Genomic DNA, 21,198 nt, shown 5'->3' on the forward strand with positions numbered 1-21,198 from the left:
CAACTGTCGCGAATACTCACCGATTCTTAAATGCGTCACTGCTTCTGGTTAAGTGCATGACGTGCACCCCCACGAAACTCAAGCAAACGTCAGATGTTTGCAGAACGTAGCAAATATTTAGTTGATCATCTTGAACAAGCCTGATAAAGACAGCCCTTAAAAAGATCTATTCCTATTGTGATTGTAGAAGTGCATGCATTAGCCTACGTTCCTTAACGAAATTATACTCGTTTATTTGGTTGACAGATGATTGGCAAGTGCTGCTTGCAGTGGTTTCAGCCGTTTGCATCAGCTGTCTTACCGGTTTACATGAACATTCAAAGCACCATGCAGTTTACTCCAAAATTTAAAACTGGTGTCAAAATATCTAGAATGTCAAATATTCTAAATACAAGCACAATTCATTCACAATTTACCCAGTAGTACATGCCATATATTATTAAAAATATCTGGTACATATTTAACTGGAATGTTTCTCTGCAGAAATGTCCTGATTTTTCTTCAGTTATAAAATAAAATAAGCTACACACATGTTTTGCAGATCTAGCATTTAATAGTTACAGAAATGTACACTACTTTACAAAATTGTGTTCACAATGTACAAGTGTGATTTGTCACCATAATGCAGAAACCTGAAATCATAAGCAGTCACCACTGAAATCAATTTCAAGCAAACATCCCAACTAAAATCTTCACTGACATCTGCATGGAGGAACAGGTTAGCAAACTGTGAACTCGTCGGAAAAATGGTCCCACAGCTGTTTCCATGGTTTCAGGGGGGAGAAAATAATGGAATATAGAATGATAAAGCATTTTGATTTTATTCATGTTTTGAACAATCCCCTAAAAAGTGAACAGAAAAGTGGACGCTTTTCAATTAAAAATGGGTTATATTCTGAAAGGAGACGTGTAAATAGTCACACTTTTTAAACACTGCCAGCATTCACTACTACATTCAAATTCTTACTCCTTCATATTAATTATGACCATATTAATAAGTCCACTCTGGAAACATACACAACTGCTAATTAAAATGAGAATTTGGACAGAAAGACATTGCACTCAAATGAAAAACAAACTTTACATTTAACTGCCTACTTTACTCAACCCACAACCATTTTCCCAGATATCCCACAGCTTCAGACACTTAAAAGCTCCCCCTGTGCACAATGGCAAAAATTCATTGCAGAGGTTGACAGAGTCAGGACAGAAATTTCATCGGATCAAAGACGTGGTCTTTCGGACAAAACATAAATCCTTTTTAAACATTAAAAAGTTACCATTCGAAATTCTGTTTCTTTATGACAAATCAGCGACTAGGTGTAAAAGTCCCATCCAGTTTATTTTGTAGCATCATTTCACAGTAATATGTTTCTACTGAAATCAACATTCCATTACCATTATAGTGTAGCTTTTCCAATATACAGTTCTCAGTAAAGCACAATTAAAGATCACAATGGCTTCATTACGTTCATGTTAAAGAATTTGCCCTTATCCTATTATATTAAAATATTTTATATATAGTGTCTGTATTTAAACACAAAGGTTTAATAGTAAAAAGTGAGTTCCCATACAAGGTAATTAAAGAATTAAATCCAAAACAGGGATTCTGATAAATTAAAAAAAAACAAAAAACAAAAACAAACAGCAACTTCAGAGGTGTTCCAAATTTCCAAATAGTGAGAGATAGACCTTGGAGAAGAATATATAGTTAAGAAATGGTAGAATGGCTTTACGTGACTTATTGGACACAGTCAAGGCAGCTAATTGTAGAGGTAAGATCACCTTTGAAGTCCGACTGTTATCACTTTGCTCTGACAAACCAACACATTTGTTCGACGCATATCAAAAAAGAAAAGTAAAATAAAAAATAAGCACACACATAACCTCTATCCAACAGCCTACAATAAGGAAGGGTGCAGTTCTTAAGCAAACAGGATTTCTGAATCCCTGAAGGCCTTTGCTGACGTAGATGGTTTGCTTCTGTTCCCAATGACACCGAAGTTCACCAGGTCACCAGGAATAACTTCAACAAAGTCACACAATATTACCCCAGAAAGTATAAAGTATGATACATATATTACTTTCTTATCAAACATAAATGTGCTTTTTCCCGCTTTTTTCTGTTATAAACAAAAGGGTTTCACGTGACCTGCCATTAACTGAAAAGCTCGTTACCAGCAGCATTCCGAGAAGGACAAACACTGACTTTTTCTTACCTTGTGAGACAGTTTGCAAAAATTGGTTTTCATAATGTTCCGACTGACCGAGACACCAAAAGCCAGCAAAGAAACACCTGTTTATCCCTGCCACTCTCCCCCCACAACACAAAGAAATACCGCATTGAGTCCATAGAAGGGCTGCCCCCCAGGAGAGGCCGAAGAGGGACGCTAAGCGCGAGCCGTTAGCCACAGACCCCGCCAGACTGAAGACCCGCCAGGCTGTCCGTTGCTCAGCGACACGGAGGACACAGTCCCGCACACGGAGATCCCCCAGCCTAGCCGGGGCCCGCTCACTTGCTCACTTGCTGTTGCAAATGGAGCAGGAACTCGTAGTAAGACAGAGCAGACTCAGTCCGATCCTCGATCAGGAGCTGCATAAAGCTGGCTTTCAGCGGGCTCTCGTCCCTGGAAAGAAATGCATGATGGGTAAAAGCAAGCGGTCACCTGACCTGCTGACGTCTGATCCTGCTCTTCGCCTTTAACCTTTGCCACAACGACAGAACGTACCTCCCCTAGCACATAAAACCAGTGCTCCCGTGGAAACATCAGTCACATGACTCAGCTGTCCAAGTCATGTGTCTGAGGTCAGAGGCAGAAGGGCTTTGTCTCAGCAGAGATTCAAACCCGGAGCCCCCGGGGACCCCAGCCTACCTGATGACATGCAGCACGGGGAAGAAGGGCCGCTGTTCCCTCAGCCAGCCGAGGAAGGCTCTGGTCCGGATGGACTCGGCCGTGTCCAGTTCAGGGAGCTGGTTCTGTGGATAAACGGCACACAGTGTAAGTACAGCAGGGTTAGCAGGACAGGCAGCACACACAGGGGTGTTAGGTGCAGGACAGACAGCACACACAGGGGGGTAAGGTGAGGGACAGACAGCACACACAGGGGGGTAAGGTGAGGGACAGACAGCACACACAGGGGGGTAAGGTGAGGGACAGACAGCACACACAGGGGTGTAAGGTGCGGGACAGACAGCACACACAGGGGTGTAAGGTGCGGGACAGACAGCACACACAGGGGTGTAAGGTGCAGGACAGACAGCACACACAGGGGTGTAAGGTGCGGGACAGACAGCACACACAGGGGTGTAAGGTGAGGGACAGACAGCACACACAGGGGGGTAAGGTGAGGGACAGACAGCACACACAGGGGTGTAAGGTGCAGGACAGACAGCACACACGGAGGTGTAAGGTGCAGGACAGACAGCACACACAGGGGTGTAAGGTGAGGGACAGACAGCACACACAGGCGTGTTAGGTGCAGGACAGACAGCACACACAGGGGTGTAAGGTGAGGGACAGACAGCACACACAGGGGTGTAAGGTGCGGGACAGACAGCACACACAGAGGTGTAAGGTGAGGGACAGACAGCACACACAGGGGTGTAAGGTGCAGGACAGACAGCACACACAGAGGTGTAAGGTGAGGGACAGACAGCACACACAGGGGTGTAAGGTGCAGGACAGACAGCACACACAGGGGTGTAAGGTGCGGGACAGACAGCACACACAGAGGTGTAAGGTGAGGGACAGACAGCACACACAGGGGTGTAAGGTGCAGGACAGACAGCACACACAGAGGTGTAAGGTGAGGGACAGACAGCACACACAGGGGTGTAAGGTGAGGGACAGACAGCACACACAGGGGTGTAAGGTGAGGGACAGACAGCACACACGAGGTGTAAGGTGAGGGACAGACAGCACACACGGGTGTAAGGTGAGGGACAGACAGCACACACAGGGGTGTAAGGTGCGGGACAGACAGCACACACAGGGGGGTAAGGTGCGGGACAGACAGCACACACAGGGGTGTAAGGTGCAGGACAGACAGCACACACAGGGGTGTAAGGTGCGGGACAGACAGCACACACAGGGGTGTAAGGTGCGGGACAGACAGCACACACAGGGGTGTAAGGTGAGGGACAGACAGCACACACAGGGGTGTAAGGTGCAGGACAGACAGCACACACAGGGGTGTAAGGTGCGGGACAGACAGCACACACAGGGGTGTAAGGTGCGGGACAGACAGCACACACAGGGGTGTAAGGTGCAGGACAGACAGCACACACAGGGGTGTAAGGTGCGGGACAGACAGCACACACAGGGGTGTAAGGTGCAGGACAGACAGCACACACGGGTGTAAGGTGAGGGACAGACAGCACACACAGGGGTGTTAGGTGCAGGACAGGCAGCACACACAGGGGGGTAAGGTGCGGGACAGACAGCACACACAGGGGTGTAAGGTGCAGGACAGACAGCACACACAGGGGTGTAAGGTGCGGGACAGACAGCACACACAGGGGTGTAAGGTGCGGGACAGACAGCACACACAGGGGTGTAAGGTGCGGGACAGACAGCACACACAGGGGTGTAAGGTGAGGGACAGACAGCACACACAGGGGTGTAAGGTGCAGGACAGACAGCACACACAGGGGTGTTAGGTGCGGGACAGACAGCACACACAGGGGTGTAAGGTGAGGGACAGACAGCACACACAGAGGTGTAAGGTGCAGGACAGACAGCACACACAGGGGTGTAAGGTGCGGGACAGACAGCACACACAGAGGTGTAAGGTGCAGGACAGACAGCACACACAGGGGTGTAAGGTGCGGGACAGACAGCACACACAGGGGTGTAAGGTGCAGGACAGACAGCACACACAGAGGTGTAAGGTGCAGGACAGACAGCACACACAGGGGTGTAAGGTGCGGGACAGACAGCACACACAGGGGTATATAGAGAGGGACAGACAGCACTCACAGGGGTATATAGAGAGGTTAGCGGGATGCTTACCATGTTCTGAGGTACAGCTGCACAGTTGGGTACTCCCAGCACCTGCACCAGGAAGTTGGGATTGCAGTTTTTTCCGACCCAGAGGTACATGACCTGAAATAAGGACAGACTACTTTCAGTGCCAGCTTGTGTGCGTGTGTGTGTGCGTGCGTGTGCGTGTGTGCGTGTGCGTGTGCATGTGCATGTGTGTTTGAGTGAGATTGTGTCTGTGAGGACACGGGAGAAAAGAGATACAGTGAGAAAGAAAGAAGAGAGAGAGAAGAGACCATGAGAGATAGAGGGAGACAGAGAGTGAGAGAGAGAGAGAGAGAGAGACAGACAGAGAGAGAGAGAGAAAGAGAGGAGCGAGAGAGAGAGAGCGCTAACCGAGCCGGCGTCCATGAGGAAGGCTCCATCGCGGCTCAGCCTCTCCGCAGACAGCTGCAGGATTCGGGGCTGGGGGACGGTGCGCTCGCTGATGTTCAGGGCTCCCTGCGGGGGACAGGTTAGCGCGGTCAGCGGCACTGAGGCATTGTGGGAAAAGCTACGCTCGACTCCCTGCTACCCCACCACCCTCCCCTCCCTCCCTCCCTCCCTCCCTCACCTCGTCCGTGAGGTCGTCCACCCTGTACAGCGACGGGTGGATCATCAGCATCAGGTAGGACAGCGGCTGGAACTTGAGCTGGCACATGGCGAAGACGCGGTCGTCCAGTCGCGTGCTCGTACCCGTGCGGAAGGCTTTCTGCAACCCAGAGCGAGAGTCACGCCGTCAGCGCCGGCCGGGACGCGTCACCGTTCGACAGCCGGCCCAAAAACACCAGCGGAGAGAAAGCCGTCTGAGAGAGAGGCTGGCGAAGACGTCCGCAGTGTTCATTCACTACCATTAATGTCCATTACCTTAATGCATGGAGGAGCTGCTTCAGAAAGACAGAGAGTAGAGACATGCTGTAGACATGAGGGGGGTTTACCTGTTTAAGCAGGACCAGGATGTACGGGGGGGGGGGGTTTACCTGTTTATGCAGGGCCAGGATGTAGAGGTGGGGGGTTACCTGTTTAAGCAGGGCCAGGATGTAGAGGTGGGGGGGGTTCACCGTTAGGCTAGGCCAGGAGGAGGTTCACCGTAAAGCAGAGGCACAGCTGTAGCTGGGGGTTTACCTGTTTAAGCAGGCCAGGATTAGGGGGGGGGGTTTACCTGTTTAAGCAGGGCCAGGATGTAGGGGGGTTACCTGTTTAAGCAGGGCCAGGATGTAGGGGGGTTTACCTGTTTAAGCAGGGCCAGGATGTAGAGGGGGGGTTTACCTGTTTAAGCAGGGCCAGGATGTAGAGGGGGGGGTTTACCTGTTTAAGCAGGGCCAGGATGTAGAGGATGGGGGGGTTCACCTGTTTAAGCAGGGCCAGGATGTGGGGAGGGGGGGGTTACCTGTTTAAGCAGGGCCAGGATGTAGAGGATGGGGGGTTACCTGTTTAAGCAGGGCCAGGATGTAGAGGATGGGGTACCTGTTAGCGGGTTACCTGTTTAAGCAGGGCCAGGATGTAGAGGATGGGGGGTTACCTGTTTAAGCAGGGCCAGGATGTAGAGGAGGGGGGTTACCTGTTTAAGCAGGGCCAGGATGTAGAGGATGGGGGGTTACCTGTTTAGCGGGCAGGATGTGGGGGGGTACTGTTAGAGGGCCAGGATGTAGAGGATGGGGGGTTACCTGTTTAAGCAGGGCCAGGATGTAGAGGGGGGGGTTTACCTGTTTAAGCAGGGCCAGGATGTAGAGGATGGGGGGGTTACCTGTTTAAGCAGGGCCAGGATGTAGAGGATGGGGGGTTACCTGTTTAAGCAAGGCCAGGACGTAGGGGGGGGGGGGTCTACCTGTTTAAGCAGGGCCAGGATGTAGAGGGGGAACAGGCAGAGACTCCGGGGGGCCAGTAGGCCGGGCTGCTGGATGGTCAGCACGGACGAGCGGAAGACGGACAGCGAGTCGATGGCGGCGTTGGTCATGGCGTCCCGGGCGTCGCTCAGACTGGCCGTCACAGACCGGTCCACGGCTAGCGGACACAAACACGCGCGTTAGCGGGCGGAAATCTGCGCCAGGTGGGCCCAAACAGGTAGGTCCAGGTAGGCGTGGGGCTCATACCCATGTTAGCCAGCAGACCACTGATGGCCTGGACATCAGCCCCGGCAAAGATGTCCGACAGCGAGTTGACCACAGGCAGACACATGGTGTGGACACGGATCCGCCGCTCTCCTGTGGAAACGAGGTACAACAGTTGAGACCCTCATCAGTTGCCACCTGGGAAATGTAGTCTGCAGATGAAGATGTCATGCTAGGATGCAAAACTGATTCCTAACCCATGACAAATTTGCACCAATGAGACACGGGGGGGGGGGGCTTTGGAATACAGCAGCTTCTCTCCCCTGACCAATGACAAGGCTGGAAAACCCCAGCCCCTTTATGACCTCATAATGGAGCGCGCACCTTTGCTGGACGTGTAGAGCAGCGCGGCCTGGAAGGAGACCACCTGCGTGTCCAGCAGGTTCTCCTCGATGGACATCTGCACGGCGAAGCCGGCGTCCGGGTTCACGTTGGGCAGCGACAGCAGGTCCGTCGAGCGCACAAAGAAGTTCCCGTGGAAGGTGTGTATGGACAGACCTGAGAGGAGTGCAAACCAAACACACGACTGGTCAACACCTCAACTTTCACCTCCCGCTCTGTCCATCCTCAACTTTCATCTCCTGCTCTGTCCATCCCCAACTTTCACCTCCTGCTCGGTCTATCCCCGACTCAACCACATCATCTACTCACGCACAGTACGTGTGTGTGTGTGTGTGTGTGTGTCAGTGTGCATTTGTGTGTGTATTTGTGGTTTCAGCTCCAGCAAATTAAACCGTAATCAACATGCAAAAACAGGTGAGGCCATCGCAGTACTCTTACATTACTAATAATGGCCAGTAATAATGAATAGCTAATAACCAATAAGAGTAAAACAAGGGGGTTAAATGAGGAAGGTTAACCAGGTGCAGACTTCCTTGGTCCAAAACGCCACTGGGCCAGGGGGGAAACCCGCAGAAACGAACGCACCTTTCGTGCAGCGTATTCTCATGACGGCCTCGAAGCCGATCTTGCGGGTGAGGTATCTCTTCAGGTCCTTCTGGAAGCAGTGCACCTGGGCGGGGTTGTGCTGGTGGTGGTACGACGGGTAGTAATAGATGCTCCCGGCAGAGTACCTGGATATGCAGCCTGGGGGGGGGGGGGGAACGCCGTGTGGATCCATTAGCACGATAGCATCGGTCCTGCAGCCTTTGGACCACACTAACCCCCAGCCACCCAAAGGAGGGGGCTGCAGCGGAGTATAATAAATAGGGAACTGGGCTGTGAGCTAAAGGTTGCAGGTTTGATTCCCAGGGCAGTGTCACTGTACCCTTGAGCAAGGTACTTAACCTTAACTGTGTCAGTATGTATCCAGCTGCAAAAATGCAAACTATGTAAAAAATGTCAAAACAGTGCAAATCTGCAAAATGCCTGCAAGGTAATGTAACGTGTAATATAAGGTAATGAAATGTTATTTTTAATGTACTGACCTAAGGAGGCCAAGTCGCAGTACTGCCCGCTCAGCAGAAACAGATCCACAGCCACCTGCTGGCCCGAGCAGTCCAGCGCCAGCTTCTTGTAGAAATCGGTGGCGGGAGAGAGGTGCGGTACATCCTGAGACGCAAAAACCAGAGAATAAGAACAAACGCTCACAAAAAAAACATGCTCATAAAGCTGCCTGTCTCTTTAAGAGGGCGGGGCTTTCATGAAAACCCACTATGCAGAACAGAATGCGTATGCTGTAAGTGACCGGTGTCTGCGGGCACCTTAGCGGACGCCCTCTGGTTGGGGTCCTCCCTGGACTTGAGGGCCCCCACCCCGAGCGAGGGCAGCTGGGTCTGGAAGACGGACACGCGCCCCCCGGTGGGCGAGAGCAGCTTGAAGGCGGCCTGCAGGGCGGGGCCGAGCGCGGACTGCGTCTCCATCGTCTTCACGAACATCTGCGGAAGGGCCTTCAGCAGGTCCTGCACCAGCTGCGCAGACAAGACCAACGGCGTGGTCCGTTAAAGGATCGGGGGGGTGGGCGCAAAATGCAGAGCACGGGGTAAACACGGCCCCCCCCATCCCCGCCCACCCCTACTCTCCACAGCCGGGAGGGGCTGTGTGCCACAGCTGCTCTCCTCCGTCCCGCCCCCCCTCCCCTCCCCTCCCTCCCCCACTCATAAGTCCCATTTCAGAGACTCTCAAACTGCAAAGCATGCTGACAGTTTAAACACTGAGAGGGCCCGCCACCCCCCACTGCAATGAGGCTTCAATAGAGCACAGCTCAGAACAGATTATTAATTAATGACAAAGTATTAAAAAATCATGCCATCATTTTGTCAAACAAATAATGCATTTATTACGCCTGTTAAAAAACAGGAAGTCAACATTGACGCATTTATGTGGCTTTTACGAATGATAGGAACACACATCATCAGCCCCAGCTTTTCACGACTGTGGATAGTTTTGGGTAAAATAGATTAAATGAAGAACAAATAGAGAAGCTTTTTTTTAAAAGCAGGACCTACCTCCTTGCACTCGTTGAGGTTGACTAAAAGGCTGTCTGGCGTCGGTAAGAAAATATCTGCAGGGGAAAAAAACAGCAGAAAGAAGAGAGCAGAACGGCCATTTTTGATTTACTGGCTCGTGGCCCAAAACAACTCACTCACCTCACAGACCTATGAAACAAAAGCATGAAGCCTTATGCCCTTAAATCTAACACTACACCGGGCTGTGGAAATGTTTCACAGTACCTACAGAAAATTAAACAAACAAACAATAAAGTTGGAGTGATAAACGATGACTCTCAAACAGTTTCCAGTTGCATCCAAGTTTGTTCATTAGGGTAGGCTCCAAAACAAAGGATTTAACATTTTAAACTTGGTTGATTTCCTTATCGTTTTCAAAGTTACAAACATTTCAGAGAGGCAAACTAATGCCATTCCCAGTGTGTTCGTATCACAGAGGTTCCAAAGCAATAACCGCAAATGAAACAATTACACATTTCAACATGCATGAACACCTTTCCAGGGCATTAGTCAAGTGGAATAATTTACACTGTTCATATTTAGAACTTGGAAAATGCGTTGAAAGAACAAGAATGAACGAATGAATGAGTGAATGAATGAATGAATGAATGGATGAATGAATGAATGAATGAATGAATGAATGAATGAATGAATGAATGAATGAATTAGTGAATGAATTAGTGAATGAGTGAATCTTTCACTCCCTTCGATGGGAGAAGGCTGGACTATAAACAGGTAAAGACTGTGCCCAGGTCAGGTACATGACCCCAGAGGGGCAGTCGCTCCCTCACCATCGATGTCTGAGATGATGAGCATCTGGGGCTGGGACAGGCCCTCCTGCAGGTTGTAGAAGTGGACGGTGCTGTCGAACGTGATGAAGCCGATCTTCGTCCTGGAGTCCCCTGGAAGCCTGAGGGGGAACGAGGAGAAAGAACGTTCCGTATCACCCTTTCCTAAAAAAACCCCCGCGTCACTGTTTCTGTCGCCAGCCCTGTGTCACGGTTTTGATACCAGAGCTCTGTGTCACCGTCTGTCGCCAGGCTCGGCCTAATTTGCATGGTGCGGATTGCGGCTCGATAATGAAACTGCCACAGGGGGCTCAAATGGAGGCATCAGCTGCACACACATCAGCTGCAGCTGTACAGAAGTTTCACTGCACACAGAAAGTAGCGCTACTGAGATACAGACACAGTATAAATAACACAGAACCTGAACGCTATGGTCACTGCACACAGAAAGCACCGCTACTCTGATACATGCACAGTATGAATAACACACAACCTGAACGCTATGGTCTCTGCACACAGAAAGCACCGCTACTCTGATACAGACACAGTATGAATAACACACAACCTGAACGCTATGGTCTCTGCACACAGAAAGCAGCGCTACTGAGATACAGACAGTATAAATAAAACAGAACCTGAACGCTATGGTCTCTGCACACAGAAAGCACCACTACTGAGATACAGACACAGTATAAATAAAACAGAACCTGAACGCTATGGTCTCTGCACACAGAAAACACCGCTACTGAGATACAGACACAGTATAAATAACACACAACCTGAACGCTATGGTCACTGCACACAGAAAGCACCGCTACTGAGATACAGACACAGTATAAATAAAACAGAACCTGAACGCTATAACTGGACTCCACCACACCATCACCATTATGAAAAACCTTAAAAGTAAAAATACCCCACTGACGGTGGCTTCAACCATTCTCAGGACTATGAAAGGTAGCTAAACTCCTAGTATGACTCATTATGTTTCTGTTCTGCATTTCTGAACATTATCAGCATGTTACTGTACCACTGAAACATAATTTCCATTCTAATTTACCAAAGATCCCTAGACTGGACCCTTTAGCCTGGCTTGATATTATAACGATTATAATAATAATCATAACTTCAGCCTAGCTGTTAGATCTGTTTGCCAGCAGCATGAACTTACGCGCTGATATTTTCCAGGAGGGACTGACACACGACGTCCAGGTACCCAGTTTCCACGGCATTGTGGGATACGTCGAGGATGAACAGGTACACGGCGGGCTGGGGGGGTCGAAGCTGAGAGACAGAGAACACAGGTCAGAGAGCCAGGCTGTGCTGGGGTACGCACAGGAGAGCCAGACTGTGCTGGGGTAGGCACACAACAAGCACAGAGCGCATTTAAAATCATGCACACAAAATTCAAACAGCATCCAGTGTTCTGCTGCAGAGCAAGTTGAAAGAGGTTGAAAGAGGATTTGAATGATTTTTAAAAAATGTGTGTTAGAAGAACACCTTCAAACTGACTGGGGTCCAGTGTAGTAAAATACAATTTCACCCGATTTTCAAGCAAAATAACATGCCGTAAATGACAATGTCCACATCCATGCAAAACACATTCAGTCCAAACGAAAACAATCCACAGGAACACGTAGCCAGACACTGGCAAGCCGACAGATCGGCCGTGACTGCGTAGGTCAGGGAACTGGGTTTGTAATTCAAGACGAAAGCAGTTTTATAAACAGATCGTATGTAAAAATAAATCAATAAAATAAAAATATAATACACAAAACAGCATCGGGTCAATGCAGCCCTCCACCTTCGCTAATGTGTGGTGAGCTTTCTGGTGCAAAAATGGCAGCCGTGCATCACCCAGGTGGGTGCTACACATTGGTGGTGGGTGAGGTGATTTCCCCTTCACTGTAAACCATTTTGAGCATTCAGAAAAGTGCTATATAAATATAAACGTAAGGATATGTAATATAAAATCAAGTGCTTGTTCATCAACAATGCAAGTAATGTACATGTGCGGAGTTTGAGGTGGGGGGGGCAGGTATATGTGAGGAGTTTGAAGTGGGGGACAGGTATATGTGCGGAGTTTGAGGTGGGGGGGGGCAGGTATATGTGCGGAGTTTGAGGTGGGGGGGCAGGTATATGTGCGGAGTTTGAGGTGGGGGGGGCAGGTATATGTGCGGAGTTTGAGGTGGGGGGGGCAGATATATGTGTGGAGTTTGAAGTGGGGGTATATGTGCTCCACACATACAGCAGGTATACGCGTGTAGTTAAAGCAGCGTGGGGCGGGTGCTTGGCGGGGCTGGATTACCATGTACTCTGAAGGAGCGATGAACTCAATGGTGGGGTTCTGGACCTCGGGCCTTTTGTGGGGTTCCCCGTAGGATCTGCTGACGGGGTTGTACATGAACTCCTCAGGAACTGCACACAAAAAAACGAGGGGTAAACGCGTCAGACAGACACCCAAAGACAGGACGGCAGGACTCTGAATGCGCTCAGATCAATGTACATGCACACAGTGGGTAGGATAAGGAAACTGGCGATGTTGTAACGCATGTAATGCAATTAGCACACGATCCACGAAGGTCCACCCACAGTAACCTAATCACCTCCCCAGTCTAAAAAAAAACAGCGAGCGATGTCATGGCAACGCACAGACTGGACCTCTTAGACGCAGAAATCATATTTTCGGAAAAGAATGGGGACAATGTTCAGAATGAGGTTTCAAGCGCTAGGGGCGTTGGTCTAGCTGACCTGGAGTAGGTCATCTCCTGAAAAACTGACATGCCGAACACCCCCACCCCTGCAGTGCAGACTGACCCCTGACCTCTGACCCCTGACCCCTCCTCGCGCTCACCGTCATTCACTCTGTAGCACAGGTTGCATTTCCACCTCCTCTGGTCCAGGAAGGAGACGAAGGGGTTAATGTAGGTTCGGCAGGACCGGCAGCGCACGATGGTGCTGGAGGTGACCACGGGCAGCTGCTGCAGTCACCAAAACAAACAGGAGGGGGAGGGGGAGGGGGGAATCATTTCAGCCATGTTTTTAAGATGCACCGACAGCTCGCACCACATCCATACAATCTGAATTCTATTAACAGTTTAATTAATCCACAATTCATGCAATTCAACCGTATGTCTTTTCAAAAAGTCATTTCTTTTTCTTTAACACACACACACACACACACACGCACGCGCACACACACACACACACACACACACACACACCCAATGATGTCGGGTAATTAGAGGACATCCACACTGTGAAAACTCCAGACAGTTCAGGTTTTTATGCAAAAGGAGGTTTAGGTGCTGCCAGGTCTAACCCAGACAGTTCAGAGTTTTATGCAAAAGGAGGTTCAGGTGTTGCCAGGTCTCACCCAGTTCAGGGTTTTAACGCTGTGAACAGAGGAGGCCGGAGGGGTTGCCAGGTCTCACCCAGTTCAGGGTTTTAACGCTGTGAACAGAGGAGGCCGAGGGGTTGCCAGGTCTTACCGAAAGGTCTTTAAACGGGTGCAGCAGCAGCCCCAGGGGGAGTTTAGCTTTGTTTAACAGGGACTGGGTCTGAGGGATGCTGGTGAGGGTGCATCGGAAGACCCTGAAGGCAAAAAAGAGACAAGCAAATACCAGTCAATCGACAGAAGCACACGGACATTCTTACAGGACAGAGTTAGACAGGTTTTTTTAAGCGTGTACATTCACACCCTGTACACATGGACAAGCACACGGTCAGGCTAAGGGACTGCTATACAGTAACATTAGCGAGCTGGGCCAGAGGGGCGGAGCCTTTAGCGATAACTCCAGCTACAGGTGACTAATTAAAGGACTGTGAAAACGAACAGGGAGTCTGGGAGACACAAGGCAGAATTTGCAGATTCTCCCAGGCCCTGGAGAGGGAGGGCCAGGAACAGCCCCTCTGTGTGGGGGAGGAGGGGAACTCAGTCCACCCTGCGCGAGGTCAAAGGTCATAAAACACCACATTAATAGTGCACATTACTCCACTGTCTGCCATTCATAAAGGTAAAGAGATCCCAGTGTGATCAATAAAGACAAGTGGACGCGAGTTTAAGCAGTCAGTGAGTCACTGAAGTGGTCAGTGAGTTACTTAAGTTGTCAGAAAGTTACTGAAGTGGTCAGTGAGTTACTGAAGCTGCCAGAGAATTGCTGAAGCAGTCAGGGAGTTGTTGAAGTGGTCAGTGAGTTCCTTAAGCGGTCAGTGAGTCGGTTAAAGCAGTCAGAGAGTCGGTTAAGCGGTCAGAGTCGGTTAAAGAGGTCAGAGAGTCGGTTAAAGTGGTCAGGGAGTCGGTTAAAGCGGTCAGAGAGTCGGTTAAAGAGGTCAGAGAGTCGGTTAAAGTGGTCAGGGAGTCGGTTAAAGCGGTCAGAGAGTCAGTTAAAGCAGTCAGAGAGTCGGTTAAGCGGTCAGAGTCGGTTAAAGTGGTCAGAGAGTCAGTTAAAGCGGTCAGAGAGTCAGTTAAAGCGGTCAGAGAGTCAGTTAAAGCGGTCAGGGAGTCAGTTAAAGCGGTCAGGGAGTCAGTTAAAGCGGTCAGAGAGTCAGTTAAAGTGGTCAGAGAGTCGGTTAAAGCGGCCAGAGAGTCGGTTAACGCGGTCAGAGAGACAGTTAAGCGGTCAGAGTCGGTTAAAGTGGTCAGAGAGTCAGTTAAACGGTCAGAGAGTCGGTTAAAGCGGTCAGAGAGTCGGTTAAAGCGGTCAGAGAGTCAGTTAAAGCGGTCAGAGAGTCGGTTAAGCGGTCAGAGAGTCGGTTAAAGTGGTCAGAGAGTCGGTTAAAGCGGTCAGGGAGTCAGTTAAAGCGGTCAGAGAGACAGTTAAAGCGGTCAGGGAGTCGGTTAAGCGGTCAGAGAGACAGTTAAGCGGTCAGGGAGTCGGTTAAAGCGGTCAGAGAGTCGGTTAAAGTGGTCAGAGAGTCAGTTAAAGCGGTCAGAGAGTCAGTTAAAGCGGTCAGGGAGTCAGTTAAAGCGGTCAGAGAGTCAGTTAAAGCGGTCAGGGAGTCGGTTAAGCGGTCAGAGAGACAGTTAAGCGGTCAGGGAGTCGGTTAAAGTGGGCAGGGAGTCGGTTAAAGCAGTCAGCGGTGCGCAGGGCGTGGGACAGGCACTCACTCTGGGCTGCAGTTGACTCTCTGCAGGTCCTGGGGCAGGCAGGGCATGGGGGGGGGCACAGGCCCAGGGGGGAGGATGCTGCGGTCCTGCAGGAGGTTCACCACCCTCAGTGCCTCGGGGGTGTGGGACTGCAGGCTCAGGCCCGCCATGGAGGGGCTGAGCTGGGAGGGGCCTCCCGGGGGCTGGGCAAACACAGGACAAGAGCTCCAATACCTTCTGGGGGGGGGGCGGGGGGGCTTCCGTCTCCACCAATCAGCCGCGACCAATGAGCAAATACTCCAATGCAGGAGTAACCAACCCGATACCAGGATCTACTGTCCTGCAGGTTTTCACTCCAGCCCTAGCAAAGTGCACCTCAACAGCTAGAGATCTGTATGAGCCACTACTTAGAAGAAACAAGTGTGCCAAATTAGGGTTGTAATGAACACCGACAGGATGATAGATCTCCAGGAGCAGGGTTGGCTACCAGTGCTAAAATGGCCATTTATTCATGGGATAAGGACATAAGAACAGTCTTCAGCTGTTACTAGTGAGCTTATGCAGCCGTTTCGCTAAAATGCCAATCCTCAGATCTCATCAAAGACAAGGCTGATTAAATAATTAAGGGCATACATATTAATGAAATCCAGGAAGAGACGTGGCCCTCCTTGCCCACCCTATGTGACCAGACACAGATCAGCTGCCTACCAAACTATAAATAAACCATAAAGATTTCACAGTACAACACTGCATGAGATTAGCTTTGGAGTGTAAACGGGTATTGCACTGGGACAGGGCAGATGTGAAAGCTGTTGATTTGAGGGGAGGGGGGGGGGCGCTTGTACCTGCGGATACGGCTGTGCCGCGGGACTGTAAGGCTGCTTCCTGGTCTGGGCAGGGGAGGAGGGACTGGACACGTTTTGGTAGCCCGGGGGGAGCGTGGGGTACGAGTGGCCCATTGGCCTGTTCATCCCAGGCTGAGGTGGTGGGGGCAGGCCGGCTGAAATTAAAGAGTTAAATGCATTATAAAAACCGTAAACACGGCACAAACCAACTGCCAAGCGAAACACGGCACAAACCAACTGCCAAGCATAAACACAGCACAAACCAACTGCCAAGCATAACCATGGCACAAACCAACTGCCAAGCATAACCACGGCACAAACCAACTGCCAAACCATGGCACAACCACTGGCAACAAACCTACTGCCAAGCATAAACACGGCACAAACCAACTGCCAAGCATAAACACGGCACAAACCAACTGCTAAGCATAACCATGGCACAAACCAACTGCCAAGCATAACCACGGCACAAACCAACTGCCAAGTATAAACACGGCACAAACCAACTGCCAAGCATAACCACGGCACAAACCAACTGCCAAGCATAAACACGGCACAAACCAACTGCCAAGCATAAACACGGCACAAACCAACTGCCAAGCATAAACACGGCACAAACCAACTGCCAACGGAAACACGGCACAAACCAACTGCCAAGCATAAACACGGCACAAACCAACTGCCAAGCATAAACACGGCACAAACCAACTGCCAAACTTAACCACGGCACAAACCAACTGCCAAGCATAAACACGGCACAAACCTACTGCCAAGCATAGCCATGACACAAACCAACTGCCAACGGAAACACGGCACAAACCAACTGCCAAGCTTAACCACAGCACAAACCAACTGCCAAGCGAAACACAGCACAAACCAACTGTCAAGCGTAACTACGGCACAAACCAACTGCTGCAGCTACTGTCAGGCACCCTGCAGGAAACTGTGTCAGAAAGAAGCGTAAACATGCAGGGTTAACATGGGCCAGTATAAAGGGCTCTCTCTTACCCATGTGTTTACCATGTGTACCCGTTTCCAGATGGTCAAAGGCAGGAGGGGCGGCTGTGACATCACCGGTGATGGGTGGCTGTCCAGCTCCTGAAACATCGAATCAGAAACATCATGATCATTCACGAGACGGGGTGCGTCTGTTTAACACAACTGCTTCTCCTTCTACACCCCCAAATAACCAAGGCTAAGGGTCAGCGCACAAGAAGCACATTTATTCTGATAATTTGCATTCGATGGCGAGTTTGGAAGGGGACACGAGAGAGAGCACATTCACAAAAAAACGACACCAGGACCAGAACCTAAATTAAACTATGACGAGGGAGGGGTCATGAACGTGGGGTGGGGGGGGGCGGAGGGGGTGTCCACCGAGCCATTTCCAGGACAAACACGAACACGACAACGCCGGACGGAGTCATGATGTCACACCTGCGCGCTCGACGCCACGCTCGTCGTACTCGTCATCGGAGGGGGGGGAGCGCGGGCGCTCGGCCGGGGCAAAGCTACTGGCCGCGTCTCCCCAGAGACGGGCTGGCGTGGACAGGGGGGGGGGGGGGGGGGGGAGCAGAGACGGTTACATCATAAACACAGCCCACAGCCCAAGCACCACTGCGCTGTGGCGAGTCCTCCTGCAGGCATGCTACAGGCCCCGCGCCTCACCCGTCACTCAGACCCGGGAGGGGAACCCCAATCGCGACGCAAAGCTCCGTTTGAGCCGCTCCACATTTCACTCAGAGCAGACGAGAGATCAGAGGGGGAGCCGCCAGAATGTGGCGGGTGCGCTGAGCTGCAGTGCACTGTGGGAAATTTCTAACCCGTTAACCCCCGTGTTCGGATTGAGTCAAACTGCACTCTTAGTCAAAACAGGAAGGATGCTTTTGAGAGATGAAACTAGAGAATAAACCAGGGTAAAGTCGGTTTTTGTTTTGAGTTTCTATTTGTTGTACATCACCTGGATTTTTTTACCTTTATGGTTTCTTTGAATACAAGATAGATTAAAAATAACTGACACTTCCAGGACAAAAAAATAAACATCAACTATCTAAAGCATTACATTTTAATTTTTCACAGATAAACATGATGTAAGCCTCTCATGCCATCATTAAATCTTCATCACAAAAAATGAACAGCACAATCACTGTTAAAAATGACCTCACAGAGGTAGGCTAAATGGCAACCATTATATATACATATCCTTCAAATTGATTGGAATTGGAATAAAGATATATATATTTATAATATATATTTGGTCTATATTTCAACAAAATCCCAATAATGTCCTGGGTATATTTCACCCAGGCTAACAGTTTCTCGTGTGCTGCTAAGCAAACAGAGCACAAGGGCTGAATATTCTGAGCACCGTTTATATTTCTCAAACACAGCAGCGATGCAAGCAAACGCTACACGTTAGCGTGTGGAGTCAGAGTTGAGCTTCCACATTGCAGTCCTACGTGAGGCACCCATCTGAGGAGTTTGTGTGTATCTGAGGAGGTTGTGTGTATCTGAGGGGTTTGTGTGTATCTGAGGGGTTTGTGTGTATCTGAGGGGTTTGTGTGTATCTGAGGAGTTTGTGTGTATCTGAGGGGTTTGTGTGTATCTGAGGGGTTTGTGTGCATCTGAGGGGTTTGTGTGCATCTGAGGGGTTTGTGTGCATCTGAGAGGAGTTTGTGTGTATCTGAGGGGTGTGTGTGTATCTGACGGGTTTGTGTGTATCTGAGGAGGTTGTGTGTATCTGAGGGGTTTGTGTGTATCTGAGGGGTTTGTGTGTATCTGACAGGTTTGAGTGAGTGAATAATGGACCGTACCTTCATGCTGCTGAGGGAAGGGGGGCGGTGGGGTGGCAGAGCCAGGAGCACCAGTAGGGGGCGGCGTGGGCCTCATGGTGGGGGGGGGCCCGGCGGCAGGCGGGGGGGCATAAGGCGGTCTGCCGGGCTGATACACCTGGGACGGCACTGGGCTCATCGAGGAAGGGGCGGAGCCTGGAGATGAGTGACACGGACGCCAGACAGACAGAAGAGACCGTTAAATACCACCCCCACCTCCAATCTGACCACACCCTCTTTTTAACCCACAAAAGATAACGCGGGGGATGACGCTGTGCGCCTCACACCACCTGTAGTCCGTTTGAGCCTGAGGAACGGGAGCGGACTCAAAACGAGGGTCTCTCGCCGGAACTCGGGCGGTGCCGCCGGGAGCGGGCACGATGCCAGCCGAGCGGGTCGACCCGCCGTCGGCGAACAGTGGCCAGCGCAGGGACGCCAGCGCCACGGTCTCCCTCACCAGCGGCAGAACCGAACCGCCGCGGCAAACAACCACAATGCACGGCGTTGGAACTGATGACATCACGAGCCACGCTCACGCGCCCACGACCTTTAATCCCGTCAGGCCTGCGCCCCTTCGCCACGACGCGGTCCAGGCCGAACTTTAGTAAGTACAGCGGGGGCAGCGGTGCGCTTGGCTGGGGCACATCTGACATCTGGCGAGGTTGTGAAGCGACAGCAGCTCCAGGCGAGAAGCAGGTCGCTCGGCACAGAGCACAGAGAACACACCCCGCTGTGTATCACCTTCTCATGCAAAACAACGAAGGCAATATTGCGTGTGATAATGCAAAAATTGCCTGCTCCATCTTTTTAAACTGCCGCTGGAGCAGGCTCCCGCTGCTCAAACGTCGGCCTCCGCGGGAACACCAGCGGTAATGACATCACGTCCCGTTATGACATCACAATAGAAACCCGGAGCCACTGGCAGAGACCAAACTATCCCTGTCAGCTTTGACACAGAGCACAGTTTCATTCAGAGCAACGTCCGGGACACCGTATCACACATCGGCTACGATGAGCGTGACAAGCAAGGCGGCCTGACTTAGCCTTCATCGCACAAGCGGCCATGACCGAGGCGCGCAGTCCTCAGCGGGCCTTCGTGACACAGAAACATCGTTCCATGCTTCCCCAGCAGAGCAGATTCAGGCGGTGCGGACTGGTCAGAAGTGATCTCACGCTGTGACGCGGCACATGGATCACTGCCAGAGAGATAAGCCCTGCCAGGCCGAGGCCAAAGTTCACCTCCAACATCAGCCAGTGTGATCATCACCGTGCTGGGGCGTTCAGGCCTGGCTGTGCTGGGGCGTTCAGGCCTGGCTGTGCTGGGGCGTTCAGGCCTGGCTGTGCTGGGGCGTTCAGGCCTGGCTGTGCTGGGGCGTGGCTGTGCTGTGCTGGGGCTTGGCTGTGCTGTGCGATCCACAACGCCACCTCTTTTCGTAGCTCAGTTTCTAAGCCCAATCTGGATTCTAACGCTTGTCTTTGTGAGCATGGTAATCAGAAGCCACCTGGTCTGGTAGCAATACTGGATTTCCGGTCATGTTGGCGCCGCAGATGGCTGCCTCGGTGTGTTGACCAAAGCAAATTCCTCGTATGTGTAAATGTACTTGGCAATAAATTCGATTCTGATTCTGATTCTGATTCTGATTCTGATGTTCTCACCCTTCGCTGTTTTTAGCGAAACCGTAGTTTTGCAGTTAAAGATGCGTCCCTGTATTTGAAATGTGTGGGGGTGGGGGGTCAGCGCTTACCTGGGGGGGCGTAGCTGTTGAGGGCGAGGGGAGAAGGCAGGTGTCCTGGGGGGTGTGAGGCGCTGTACGAGAAGAGGGGCGGAGCCATGCTGGATCCTGGTGACGAGGGCGTGGGCGACGCGGTCACGTGATTTCCCACAGGTCCCTGGGGCCAGCTGGACAGCAGGGGATTCTGGGAGCCGGGAGGAACGGTGAGCGGGGAAGGTGCAGGCGGGGTCATGTAGCCACGGATGTTAGGCGGGGTCGGGGTCAGCATGTGGCCGTGGGTGATATGTGGGGGCGGAGACGGGTGCGTGGCAAGGGGGAAATGGGCGAAGGGGT

General features: G+C 51.1%; 1 protein-coding gene across 3 annotated transcripts; it reads right to left on the minus strand.

The window, feature by feature from the left end:
- Nucleotides 1-802: 802 nt before the first annotated feature.
- Nucleotides 803-21,133, minus strand: sec24a (SEC24 homolog A, COPII coat complex component). Of its 3 annotated transcripts, none has more exons than XM_064349744.1 (23): nt 20,878-21,133; nt 19,115-19,288; nt 17,739-17,840; nt 17,310-17,399; nt 16,302-16,456; nt 15,478-15,659; nt 13,859-13,961; nt 13,222-13,345; nt 12,676-12,785; nt 11,539-11,651; nt 10,371-10,489; nt 9,580-9,635; nt 8,836-9,042; nt 8,560-8,683; nt 8,060-8,218; nt 7,457-7,630; nt 7,115-7,225; nt 6,850-7,025; nt 5,596-5,733; nt 5,379-5,483; nt 5,013-5,105; nt 2,874-2,977; nt 803-2,627 (listed from the first exon to the last, which is right to left on the minus strand). In XM_064349744.1, the coding sequence occupies exons 1-23, from the start codon at nt 21,131-21,133 to the stop codon at nt 2,513-2,515; spliced, it is 3,090 nt and encodes a 1,029-aa protein (XP_064205814.1). In that variant the 3' UTR covers nt 803-2,512. The 3 variants fall into 3 exon arrangements, with proteins under 3 accessions (XP_064205814.1, XP_064205813.1, XP_064205815.1); XM_064349743.1 differs by having other exon boundaries at nt 13,222-13,348; XM_064349745.1 differs by lacking the exon at nt 17,739-17,840 and having other exon boundaries at nt 13,222-13,348.
- Nucleotides 21,134-21,198: the final 65 nt, after the last annotated feature.

The sequence above is a fragment of the Anguilla rostrata genome, chromosome 9 (genome assembly GCF_018555375.3).
Source record: "Anguilla rostrata isolate EN2019 chromosome 9, ASM1855537v3, whole genome shotgun sequence".
Classification (NCBI taxonomy): Eukaryota; Metazoa; Chordata; class Actinopteri; order Anguilliformes; family Anguillidae; genus Anguilla; species Anguilla rostrata.